General features: G+C 39.9%; 1 protein-coding gene across 1 annotated transcript in view; it reads left to right on the top strand.

Moving 5' to 3' along the window:
- GRIK2 (glutamate ionotropic receptor kainate type subunit 2) overlaps window positions 1–13,272 on the top strand; it is a 1,557,632-nt gene extending 1,544,360 nt beyond the window's left edge. Inside the window, exon 16 of the mRNA XM_078648357.1 lies at window positions 11,603–13,272. Coding sequence (XP_078504483.1) covers window positions 11,603–11,767 — 165 coding nt within the window. The 3' untranslated portion in view covers window positions 11,768–13,272. The remainder of the gene's footprint in view (window positions 1–11,602) is intronic.
- Window positions 13,273–13,898: the final 626 nt, after the last annotated feature.

Here is a 13,898-nt window from a genome sequence, read left to right as displayed (position 1 = left end):
GTCCTTCGCATCCCTGAGAGGAAACTCCCACAGCATGACAGGTGTTGCTTCTTTATGTCGCAAAGACAAGCTCTCACACTGGGGGTTTGTCTTTAGAAAATCAAAAATAGTTGACCAGTTTGCCAACTTGCCATGGAATGTCAATGAGAACATTTTTGCTAAAGAAAACCCTCCGAGATGGCAATATTTTTCTACCTATTGTACTACAGCCACTGCTGCTCTTTTGCTGCTCAAAATGCATTCCCATAAGTTTGGCACGTTCTATAAATTATTCCAGGAGCTAGCCTCCTCCCTTGTGCGCCAGTTCAAGTACTTCTTTAAAAGCATAAGCATAACTAATTCTCCGGGGCATACAAAAGAGTTACCTGCAAAAACAGGCTAAGCAGATCCACAACTTGGGAGACTATGATGTGTGCGGTGTTTTACAGGTGACTTATTACGATATTATTCCAACCTGCACACCTCGAAAAGTGTGGCAACAGTTTTGTGAGCAAACAGCACAGGGTGAGATAATTGCCACAAAACGTGTAAACCTGAATCAGACCAAACTCAATTTGAGTCTGATTTGGGACTTGCATGAGGGTTGAAATGTGCCCTATGTGTTTTGCTAATTCAAGGGGGGCTGACATCCTACATATGCCTCAAGGGGCTCCGTGATGCCACCAAGAAACTATTTTTGAGATAATTCCCTTCACTATTCTCTCTACAGATGGTGGAACATTTCTGCTACTTGGTTAATTTATGATATATCAATCCTGTCTTATGACTCCCACAAACTGCAACCATTTATCGCTGTCCCCATTGTGCATGGGAAATGTGATGTAGGTTGCGTCAGAGCTACTCACAGCTTGCATGTGCAAACCTTTCTTCTAAAAGTTATGCAAGTTATTGATATTATTTTCTGACTTCCAATTTACAGTTTGTTCCAGATTGGTGGTTATCTGAGGGTCCTGGGGATATCTAATTCAATGAAATATTGACATCACTTGAGATTGCAAGTTATATATAAAGCATTTTGTATCTGAACAATTAAACAGCAATGAGTGATTGAACCAGGGGATAGCAGGAGAAAGCGATCTTTCTAGCCATTCCTGTAAAGGTTTTGTATTATCGCAAAATGTCTTTCATTTACCCAAGTCAGCAAATAAAGCCATTTTTAACAAAGCGCCCCCTGTATCCCATGGTGGAACTGTTATGGAATTTAGAGCATATATAATGTTTCATTGTATTTATCCAATTACCACATAATACAGCGCTATAGGAAATTAACACATTGTCCATCGTTGTTCCATAGGAAAGTAGATAAACAAAATGACATTTGTACACAATGTTTCATTTATTCAAAGTTTGAACCAGATTGCCATGGCAAAACAGGCAATCAGTAGGTGTTTCATGGAAGGTTGTGGCTAACTGGTGCGTGCCATGAAGCAATATGTATCTATTTATTCATTGAATACTTTTATATAGTGCTCAGGAACTAGAATCCTCTGCGGGCACTTTCTATTTCAACAACAAATACAGCAAACATTTAAAAGAGAAACAGCTAACGCATATCGAATCGGAATCATATGCATAGCTGAAAGTGAGTAATATGTAATTTGGAAAAAGACTCTACTAATTTAATGAAATATATTGATAGTTGTTATGTTACATTAAGGGCCTTATAATGACTTGGGTGCTGCGACGTCGAGTCTGCCCCGTTGCTGCACCTCCAATCCGTAGTCAGACCACCTGCCAGATTAGATGTTTCCTTCTTTCTCGTGGGCTTTGTTTTGACGTTTCCACGGCCGTGCCCTAAAAATCGGTACCACGATGGGAACGCCAAAAACAGTTCCTGAACTGCATGAACAGTAAACACAATGCCGTGCAGGAACTGGTGTGCACGCACACAGGGGGGCCACATGTTGTGCCCCCCTGTGTGCATCCATAAGACGTGAGCTTTGTTTCCTATCCGCCATGGTTTTCATGACGGTAGGACCGCCATGAACACCCTGGCGGAGAGGAATCTTGTAATATGCTTGTCAGGACCGTAGCGATCCCATCAAGCATATTACTGCCTCCTGGGTCCATGGACCACCAAACTCATAATCGGCCCTTATGTTTTAATAGCTATAGTTGAATTATAAAGGACAGTGAGTGTCAGTACATCATGTAATGGTCCCGTTACCATTTGCATTTGCAAGGTTTGATTTATGAATGCAAAGTATTCACAAAATCTGACTTTACTCTTGCAAAATAGTAGACCACGATAAAATTATATTGCGCATGAGTCAGTCTCGTTCAAGGAGTGAGGCACGTTTCTTCAAAGAACAGTTTCCCTGGAAATCTTGAGAACATTCACAGTGTATTGTTGAACAATTACCAATTCTGGAAATAGCCCAGGATGTACTCCTGCCAGTGACAGGAATAAAGCCCATTCCAGGTTGGGGCGGGAAAGGGAACACCTTCATAATTGATTAGAGGGTACACTTTCTTGTGGAGAGAAATCTGATTTTGTTCGAAGATGAAGAAATTCCTTCTATCGTAATGCTCCATTGTCAGAAACAGGAATTCAGAGATTTGACAAAAGTTTTACAGATTCACTGATGATACACTTTGATTAATTAATCAAAGTTATAAGTCTGCACTAATGAGAGATCATAGCACTAGAGGTAAAGATCCACAACTTTGTTTGTGAATTGAACCTTGAGTTATTTATAAATAAGTTGGTTAAGTGCTCCAATGCTGTCCTTTTGCCTCATACTAAGAAGATTTCGCAACTTCCAATTTGCTTCACACCGTGAACATATTTTAGTTTGAAGGCCTGATTTAGATCTCAGTGGAGGGGAATGCTCCATCACAAATGTGACAGCTATCCTGTCCGCCGTATTAAGATCCCATTATATCCCACGAGATCATAATATGGCAAAGAGATATCCGTCAGGTTTGTGATGGAGTATCCCATCTGCCGAAATCTAAATGAGACCCTAACTAAATGATACGCTTGGTGACTGGATAAGTATAGGGTGCATGTCTGATTTCATCAATACCAATTGCTATGACATTTGAGATGCTGTGTCATGTCCTTAGTGAATCCGGGATGCCATTGGTGGTGCCACTGGCGACATTAAATGTGATCAAAGCAAAACCAAGGGGGATGATGGACATTGCAAGCACTCACACCCAGTCCACTGATCTTGGTTTAATCCATCATCATTCTTTAGCTCACTCCGCCACCCAAGTTCAGACATGGCCATATGCAAGTCAGTCTGACCCTGTGCCTCATGGGAACAGTCCATCCCGAACTGCCATGCCACTTCTTCACTGGACCAGAAATAAGCATCCTAGGACCGGTTTCTGGCTAATCAGCCTTCATCAGCCAGGCTAGCTTGAATCCAGTGGCTAAGTGAGCAGGGGACTCACGTCTGGGCATACCCTGCCAATTTAGGGCGAACAAAGTAAAACCAAAGGGGATGATGGACGGAGTGTTGAACATTGCAAGCACTCACCCCCAATCAACTGATCTGGGTTTAATCCATCATCATTTTTTAGCTCACTCCGCCACCCCAGTTCAGACATGGCCATATGCAAATCAGTCTGACCCTGTGCCTCATGGGAACAGTCCAGCTTGAACTGCCAAGCCGTGTCTTCTCTGGACCGTAAACAAGCATCCTGGGACCGGTTTCTGGCTAATCAGCCGTCATCATTCAGGCTAGCTTTAAACCAGTGGCAAAGTGAGCAAGGGACCCATGTCTGGGCATACCCTGCCTACTTAGGGCGAACAAAGCAAAACCAAAGGGACAGTTGTTTTTTACATTAAATGTGATGCCTTTATTGATGTCATTAGGTATGCTATTTCGTAAGGCCATCTGTGATGTATTGTGTAAAGTCATGAGAAGTAAGTTTAGGTTAAATAAGGAATAGAGCTAACTTAAAGAAGGTGTTTTAAGACTTTGAAGTTTAGGATATAACTCCTCTCTTTGGGGCACTTATTTGACTTTCTGGCACACTAGATAATGCTCTTTATGCACCATGCCTTTTATTTTCGTGGGCTGGTTGTAACAAGAAAGAGAATAACTACAATCAGACATATATAATTTTGATGCTGATATCAGTCCCCTTCCAGCTTGCGTAGCCCTACTCCCTCATGTTTGGCACTGGGGTAAGAGAACAGTCACAATGCACGTTTTAGTTACACAATTACTCTGCTTCCCATATTAAACTGTTCGAGCACAGGCGTGAACACCCAGTTTATTTTCAACAACAGTTTATAGGCATGTACAATATCATGGTGCTGTTTTTGCCTTGTGGCTGTGTGTTTCTGCCTTATTCCCATGTGAATGTCTGGGATTTGGATTTGATGTCTGGATTACAACACATTGTAGTGTACAAACTTTCTGGTTTTCTAAACAGTTATTTTGCCCGGCACTAGCTGTTCAGCAGATTTAATAAAAGTGTCAAATGTCAGCCAATAAGTTCTGCTTTGCTTGGATCAGTTCAGGCATAACTTCGCTTTGAAGTGCTCTCTCCCCCTGCGCTGAGCAGCAGCAGCCAAGAGAAGACTGAAGAGAAGTTCAGTACCCTGTCAGTCTTCTCAGCAAGTGCAAGAGGGTCAGTTGTAAACAATTCCAACTGATGCCTCGAGGCTAGAAAAGACTCAAAACGTTGTTGATCCAATGTTGACCAACTGCTGATTACAGAAAAAAATGTGTTATTGACTGCCACTTGCTAGGAGGATGCTTAGAGCAAAGTTATTTTGGTTCAACTGATAGCACCTTTTATAGATTGCAGCCTGGCAGGAACTGAATAACATTAATTCTGCATCCTACAATATTTAATAAATATTTCCACTTTTTATTTGAAGGTTGATCTGCAAATAAATTTTTCCCTAAAATCATCATTGTTTCCTCAGTGCATTCTCTGAAAAATAAGTCATTTTTGTCTTCGCACCAGATTTAAGAATATAGTTTATATCCAGTTATCAATACAATGTGTAACCTCTGACATTGATTACTAAACTGCATGCACTTTGTCAGGAGAGAATAAGGACACTACTATTGTTATATCATAATCTATGGATTATACCCGGTAGTAGCACTTAAAAATATCAATGGGCGTATTTATCATAGGTTTGTTGCGCTTTTTCGCTTTAGCGCCTCGCAACGTGGTGCAAAACCATTAAGCGCAATTTATTAACGCACGCAGTGGCGTGATAACTTTGCAGTAAAGCAACACATCGCACATCACTGCCCAGGGAGGCATTCCATGGGTGGTGTTTGGGTGCTCCCATGCATGCTCCATGGATCTTGGTGCATTTCAAGATTTACCATAAGTGGTAGACCTAGAAATGTGTCAAAACTGCTACACACCCCCAGGGGAGACGTAATGAGAAGAAATATGTTTATTTCTCCTCTTTTTTTCCTCGTTCTATGTGTGCTGCACTTTGCAGCACACATAGAAAGCAGAAAATGCCTCAGTGGATAATTTTTGTGCAGAAAGGTGTCCCTTGTTTGGGCTTGATTGTTCCTATTGGAGCAGGGTGTTGCTTACGACTGGGTCCAAACTGTGTTGGCATGGTGGGCAAAAAAATCATGGGTTGTGAATACTTGCACAAGTGATTGCCAGTATTTTATTGCATTTTGCAAGGATTCTTCATAACATTTTTTGTGTACTCCAACATTAGTCTTACAACAATAAAATTCAAAATCTAGACTGTAATGTACAAATGTCCTTGTCCTTAGAATGACGATCAACTGATGTTGTAGGCATGTGAAAAACATAAAAAACGAAAAGGCATTGTTACAACAGGCATTTGGAAAGACAGATTGTGCAGAAAAACCTCGAGTCACAGTTTCTGAATGCAAGATCTCAAGGCATCATAAACATCCCTAGACGCTGATTTCGTCCATACTTCAAGTCTTGATGAGTCTGGGGGAAGTGTAGAGTGCAACTTCTGATGGTGGAGTTGGGAAATGGTTGAAGGGACAGAGGTGGGTAATTTGGGAATGTGTTGCAGGCTACATGGTCTTTGGGAATCCAAAGAATTTATTACACAGGGTATCCCATTTGCTAGGAGGTAGCCCTCATTAAGGCCTGGAACTGCATTTATTTTTAGAACAATAGCATAGTTTCTACCAATTAAAACTCTGTAAAGGTTTGCAAACCTTCTAGTACTTCCATCACTCGTCTCTGGACAATTCTTCAGATTTCACACAGGAAAGGAAGGCCTAAATGAAGGAAGATGATGTACATCGAAATAGCTGAAAAGTCTCAATTCAAACAAGAAATAAAAACTGCTGGAATCTAAGAAGAAATGTAAGGTATTGCTTTATCTCTGGCATTTGACAAGATGTCTCATTTTAACTCTCATTGGTTCCTTCCTTGTTTCCCACCGTTAACTTTGGGAAAGTCATTCTTTTTCTGCCCTGATCACCCCCATTTATTTTGTGTTTGTAGCTTATGCTTACTGTGCCCTAGGCTCTGCTAACCAGGCCCAGGGCCAGTGCTCTGATTAAAAATGCATATGATAATCAGGTTTAATTACAATTGGAAATGACAGACCCCCTATAAGTCCGTAGTATATAATAAGGCAAGGGGGTTTCAAACGACCTTTAATTACCTAATATAAAATATGGCAGGGAGGTTTACAGGCCCAGTACATTCCATGCACTGGAGTTGCCTGCTGTCAATTTTAAAGACATAACTGCTTCGCAGACTATCTTTAAAAGTCAATGATATGCAAATTCGACTTTGGAATTAAGGGTACTTCTGAAGTGGGAATCTGCCTTATTTTTACATGTAAGTCACTCCTTAGGGGTGAGGTGCCATGTAACTATAAGCAGGGACATTATGAAAGATTTTCTATGTGCCCTGGTGACGGAAAACCTGCCGATTTGGTGTTTCCCTCCTGTAGATACTTAGCTCCATAGGCACTGAAATATTGTATGTAAGTATAATGTTGCCAGGAAGGAGCTAAACGTGTTATTCAAGGACGTAAATCATTGTTAATGATAAATCCAACAGCTTGCCAGTGTTTTATCATAACTAGTATAGAAAATAAGTTATAGAACTTTCTTTTCCGTGAGCAAACATCCAGACTTCTATTAGCCTCTCCGGATTGGGCAGCCTTAACAGGCATATCCAAGCTGCTTTGATGAGGTAAGATGTGGCCTGCATAGAACAGAAGTTATCTGATGGGAGGAGCTCTGCAGAGAAAAGACCAGGACGGGTCCTGGGTAAATCAAACTGGGCAAAGAGAGCAGTACAGTAAGGAATACCAGCCAGGCCTACCCCCTCTTCCCGTACCCTAGTCAGATGGCAGGCCCAGAAGTGGAATTTGGATTTGGATTTGTGTTTTGGACACTTTGAACCCTCGGGGGGAACTTCAAGAAGAAGTTCTAGATGTTTGGAACAACTTTTGAAAAAGATTCATAAGGGGACCAACTTGACATCAAGTCAAGCCGGCTATCTTCAAACTCGACCCAGCCTGGATTTCAGGTTTGTCCCGCTGAAAGTTCCGGAGCGACCAACTTCCAGGATTTGACCGGGGCCTCACAGAAAAGCAATCAGATGTTGCATTGAAATCAGCCATGCTGACAGAAAATTCTCTAGAAAAGTTTTTAAATCCAGAGGTAAAATTTTGACTAGGGCCTCCTGCTTAGTGTATCTGACCAGGGCTACATTGCGGTCGGCCTCAAACATTGAACTTGTCCCGGTCAAGCACGACTAGATGTCACAAGTTGGCACTATTTGTTTTTAGGCACTAGAAAGTGTTTAATCTGTAAACATCCATATCTCTGGTTCCCTATGTTGGATTTTTACCATTTTTGGTGTCATATTTCCTATGTTTATAAATTATTGTTGGGCTTTTATTATGTGTTGTGTCTTACCTATTTAATGTTTTGATGTTTTTAAATTATTTACATGCCTGTCTCCTAAGTTAAGCCTGCCTGCTTGCAGCCAACTACAAAAGGTTGAGCCAGGGGCTAATTATTTGAGACCTTGACTGGACCCTATATTGCATTGGTAGCCTAATTGCTACTAGTAGGTCCCTACCTGCACCTATTCATTAAACAAGTTTCAACATCAACACTATCAATGCTACAGCAATTCATCCATGGTGCTGAACTTCTTTGAATCCCATTGTTCATGACGAGCTCAGCTCGTCATGAGCACACAAGCAGTGTACTGCATGACGAGCTGAGCTCGTCATGAGCATGGAAGGGGTTAACCAACAGTAATTAAAAAAACAGTAACAAAACTTTTTAAAACCTATTTCGATACTAAGTGATAAAAACTTTGGCACAAGGCCTGCTGAGAATTTTTTATATAAAGGAGGAAAAACCCTGCCTTATCACAACAAGCCACTGCATGCTTTATGCCTCCTCTTGCATTGTACTTTTTCTTTCTATTTGTAAATTCCCATTGTATCACCATTATTTTAAAGAATTAGCTTTTTCCAATGACCCTGCTCTCCTTAATTTCTTATCCTTATTAACGTGTATGTAAAATGTATGTAAAAAGTGTTTTTAACCTTTTTGGTGTATGAAGGACTGAAGCGGAAAATAGTTAAATAAAAATGTAAAGTGGAAAAAATTTACAAAAAACTCAGTTTTCACAGCAGTATTCATAGCTAATTTATCCAACTACATACATTACGCAATCTGTGGATTAGTCAAAAAACGCAAATAGTTAGTTTATATGAATAGCATACATTTAATACTCGATTTTTCTTTATTGCCCATTATACAATAATCAAAAAAGATTATGACAATTTAGGAAAGAATAAGCAGCCTGGGGACAGAACAATCAATAGCTAATTAAATAATAATATGCAAAGTCCAAAAATGGAGTTCAGTCAGTGTCCCAGGATCTCCCCATGAGCTCCCTAGGAATGGGGAAGCAATCAGCCCCCTGAATCCATCGAAGGTGACCTTTCAGCTTCACTTCCCTTCTGCTCCCTGCTCCTCTCTCAGGTGCCCAGGATTTAGAGGAATTTTTCATGCTTTGGCCTACTGTTCACATAAGGCAGTGAAGCTTGAAGTTCCTCTATGAAGTGCTCAGCTCTGTTGGCCACGTTAAACAACGTTTACTCCAATTTCCTGTTGTCTTATCGTTGTCTCCCCCTTGGAAATTGGGTTGGACCATTTCTCACAAAGCTCTATCGCACCCCTCACCTATGAAAATCACACAACCACACTTAGAAACTTGCAAGGCTACTTGAGAAGAGTACAGCATGAAAAAGGGACCCACAAGCACAATCTGTATTTAGGCCATCTGGTTAGTTTTCGGGCACGTTACTTTACACTTTTCATTCTGCTTCTTCCTTTACTATCCACACCAGCATCATTAGTGGCACCAAGTGATTATCTAAAAGTTAGTGATCAACTGATTTGCACAAAGATATAAGCTGAGAGCTGTAGACAAATGGCAAGCAAATAGCTGAAATGCCAATGATAAATGAAAACTAGCACGCAAAGGCCACCAAAAGTCATTAAAAGTCACTAAAAAAGCCCTGGGAGAAAAGCAAGCAAGACCAGCAAAAGACAGCCTTTCTTCAGCTGCAGGTCAGCCCCTGATTTTAGCTGCAGAGCAAAAAGCGGCTAACCACTCTATTAGATTGCCCTTGCCCCTGCCCAAACCGCTTTCCACAGTGCCCTAATTGTGGTATTCGTCCTTGCTGTCAGGCAGAGAATGTTGGTAATAGCAGTACTCTCAGTTAAGGTGTTTAGACCAGGGACATCTTAAGGATTTTGGGGGCCCTGGGCCAAACGTAGTTTGGGGGCCCCTCTGTGGAATAGCTTTGAATGTATGATTCATTTTCAGCTCTTTCACGCCCTCTTTGGCCAGGTCACTGACAGTGCACATGTGCAGTCGTCCAAAATCTAAATGTGCTTATTTCTAATATTCATTAAGAGTGACATTTGTTTTCAATATTGTAATACAATGGCAACTCACTAATATTGCTACAAATAATCGTTATGACACCCTCACATTTCGCATATGTGAGCTCCTGTTTTGATATAAAAGAACCTTTTTTTGGTGTTGCATGAAACATAAACACAACAGTTCTCTGCAAAACGTCTGTAATAGACTCTCGCCAATCACTTACATTAACAACACATTATAGGACAAGATATTTAAAACAATCCCTTTAAGAATTATTCAAGGTCATCAGAGCAAGACTCTCTGCAGAACAGAGCTGGCTCTATGGGGGCCCCCATGATAGGCTGGGCCCTGGGCCAGAGCGCACTTTGCCCGTGCCTTAAAACGTCTCTGGTTTAGACAGAATATTGGAACCACAAATCAGGGAAGAAATATAGTGTAGGTAAGTTTCTATATGTAAGTACATTTTTACTATAAATAACTCCACATATATGTACCTTGACTATATATATCTTCAAGTATAGAACGTTATTCTATACTTATGTATTTGCACTTACCTTCTCGATATTTTAGTTCTCAATATTTTTGACACAATATTATGTCCACACATTATTTTTTGTTCTGGTATTGTGTCCGTGATACCTCAGTGAAACTGTGGGCAGAGTAGTGCCAGAAGTAAGAACTAAGGGCAGATACTTTTTATTGGCTGTCAGCAGTTAGAATTCCAAGCTGCAAATTTAGGCTCACAGCAAAATTAAATCCGAGTTCAGTCAGTAGCAACCTCTGGGATCCTCTGAGCGACTCAAAGCACTGAGGCACTGGACAAGGGGACACAAGTAAAGCACTAGGGTTTTGGAGCACCTCTACCTGCACAAACCACATCAGCACGTCACACCTAATGTTCTGTTGTTCTGTTTCCTAAATAACTAGAAATACTAAATAATTTGGAAAATACTGCATTTTCTCAACAATATACATAGGTAATTTATCAAGTGCACCTATTGCACAAGTATGGAGTTAGCAAAATGATCATAAATGAATAATCTATATGAATAACAAACATTTCAGTACTCAACATATGCAATGTATACATTGATATTGAGCACAGTAATATGTTATTCAGAAAAAGTTTTCATTTACACTTTTAGTAAAACATACATTTTGCTTTGAATACGTTAGAGGTTTGTGAATTTGTCACAATGTGTTTTTTCCAATAAATCATTGAGCTTCACAGGAAATCATACGGATCTAAAGTTACATAGGGATGATTATAGAATTTATTAATAGAAATGCGCATTCACTTCATTACTGTATATAATTGATGCAGCTTTGTAAATGTATAATCTGTTAGAAGCATATTACATAAAGTTACCACTATTGTAGAGGCAAATGTATGCTCTGACACATGTCTACGGATACCCTGTGTACTCTGAATCTGACACTAAAACAATCTTAATTAGTAATTTTCTGAAATATTTTGCATATATCTTTGTGCCACCTGGCCTTGTGTTGGGTGAAAGTAATGGTAATTCATGGTAAAATTCTAAATGAGCCATTGCTTCTGGATAAAACACCTGAAAGCCAAGGGTGTTCATTAGTCAGGCTCAGACAGAAAACTGTAAAAATAAAAAAAAATAAAAAAATGAAAACTGTAAAAATATTTATGTTTCCAATTATGAAATATTCTTTAGGACATTCTATTAAATCTGACTCAACTCTTCTTTTTTTGCTTCTCTAGAGATCCTTCTGTAGCGCCATGGTGGAGGAGCTTAGGATGTCTCTGAAGTGCCAACGGAGGCTAAAACACAAGCCTCAGCCACCTGTTATCGTGAAAACAGAAGAGGTCATCAACATGCACACGTTCAATGACAGAAGGTTGCCAGGGAAAGAAACCATGGCATGAAGCTGGGCGTCGGGACACCCCAAGCACAAACTGTCAGCCTTTTTATTTTCCTTTTCCAAACTTTGCGAGAATGTTTCCTGTGGAAATATGCAACCTGTGCAAAATAAAAATGAGTTACCTCATGCCGCTGTGTCTATGGACCTGAGACATCTCTGACGTAAGCAGTTGCAATGGCCAGACTCAAATAACCAACATCGCGGATGAACCAAGTTCTGCGGGGTTACACTGTTTATCATGGGTTCAACCATTCTTCTGAATGAATGTTATGTGTGAGTTTTGTGACTGATTTCAAATGCAGTCTCAGTGAGATATAAACAGGTTCATTTTTTAAGTTCCACTGTTGCCATGTGATTACAGACGAGAAATCTTTGGTTGAGCAAGCACTGATGGGATCAATCCAAAAGAAACAAGATATCGAAACAATATCTGAACCAGAAAGGAGTATCTATCCGTACATACTCTCAAAAAGATGGAATGGGCATTCTGGGCAGGTACTACAAGTCCCATTCTGTGTGCCCTAGCAAAATCAGTTTCTGAACAAAGAAATTACCCCTACTGGAGGCTATACGCTACTTTTTGGAAAGAAGGAGCATTTGAATCCCCTAAAAATTGGAAGAAGTTAAAAAATAATCCTGCAGATTATTCACCGGCTTTTTGGACTGTGTGTGTCACTGCCATCTTGCAAAATGTCAGCAACCAAGGCAATAATGATTAATGATTTTATTAAATTCATATAAAATGGGATTATTGTGTGTGAAAATTGCTGGGGTGGCTCAATTCATGGGATGTTTCAAAATTTCAAAAGAATGTATCAAACCACCTCTGAAGGTAAGCGGGGGAAATTTCTGAAACTGAGGGGGGAGGGTAGAAAGGGTTTTATGAGCCCTAAAGCTGTTCACACTTTAGCCTCAATGGATTAAAAACCCTGTTTCAGAAACTAATTGAACCCTTCAAGATTGTTTGGTTGTCTTTCACAGTGGGGAAATTGACTCATTATCTAACAAAACTATATGTGGAGAACTTTCCATGAACCGCATTTCACAATGTGGTCAAAGTATTTAAATGATCCATATCCTTGAGCAGTTTTTCAAAAAAAGTGTTCAAGTTTATTTGTGGAAATGCAAGATTTCTATGAAAATAGTTTTTGTATGGAAATTTTTGTAATACCTTTTATCAACAAAATCAAAACATACTTTCCTGTCAGGGGTGTTATGCCAAGCATGAATGGTAGTGTGTGAGCACCACCAACGTTTGGTGAAAATTATTTTTATCATGTTCAAGGAATCTTAAGAAAATATTTTCCAGTTAGATTATATAAAAGCTAGGTGCACTACCAACACTGCTTACCATGCAACACCCCTGGTCTCCACTAGGCTGAGAACATACTGTAATAAACAATTGTGTGTAAATGGTAAAATACACAGACCTCTTGACCACATTGTGATAACAGTTGAAGTGCACACAGTTTGCTGTTTGAATTCAATGCACAAAATAAAAAAAACAATAAAAAATAGTTGTGTTTTCTTAATTGGATTCAAAGACATTTGTGTTAACAGAAACAGTTTGTGTTAACAGAAACAGTTTTACTCAAAGTGCTTCAGTCATAAGAAACATACAGTATCATGAAAATAGCATGCACAATGGCAGAGAACTTCAATCTGAGTCAAAAATACAAAAAGATAATCTTCGATTTCTGCTAAATTCAATGAAAGGGAAATGAGGAAACACTCTGTTGTTATATTTCAAAGATACCATACGTTATTGTGACACATCTGTATCTTTTTGGGCAAGTCAGAGCCTCTGGCGGTGGTCCAGGTGCATGTTGTAGTTTAGGGCTCCAAATGTCTGTGAGCAATGTTGTTTTATGTTTTATTTCATTAGGTAAATGGGCATATTGCATACTTTCTACCCCAACTGTAGCAGTCATAGGGACAATCTAGTAATATCATTTGTGATACTTGAGTTTACTTCTCTTCGAGAAGACACTAGGTACTCCGGGGCTTTTTTACTAGGGGCTTGCACCACCAAGGCATCACTTTTTCTAACGCAAAGGCAGTCCAAACCTGTCCACCATATCTATGAGGCCACACAAAGCCACTTTGCATGGCTTTGCATGACTTCATAGATATGA

The sequence above is a fragment of the Lissotriton helveticus genome, chromosome 6, assembly GCF_964261635.1.
Source record: "Lissotriton helveticus chromosome 6, aLisHel1.1, whole genome shotgun sequence".
In the NCBI taxonomy this organism is placed as follows: Eukaryota; Metazoa; Chordata; class Amphibia; order Caudata; family Salamandridae; genus Lissotriton; species Lissotriton helveticus.
This window is presented reverse-complemented; position numbering and strand designations above follow the sequence as displayed.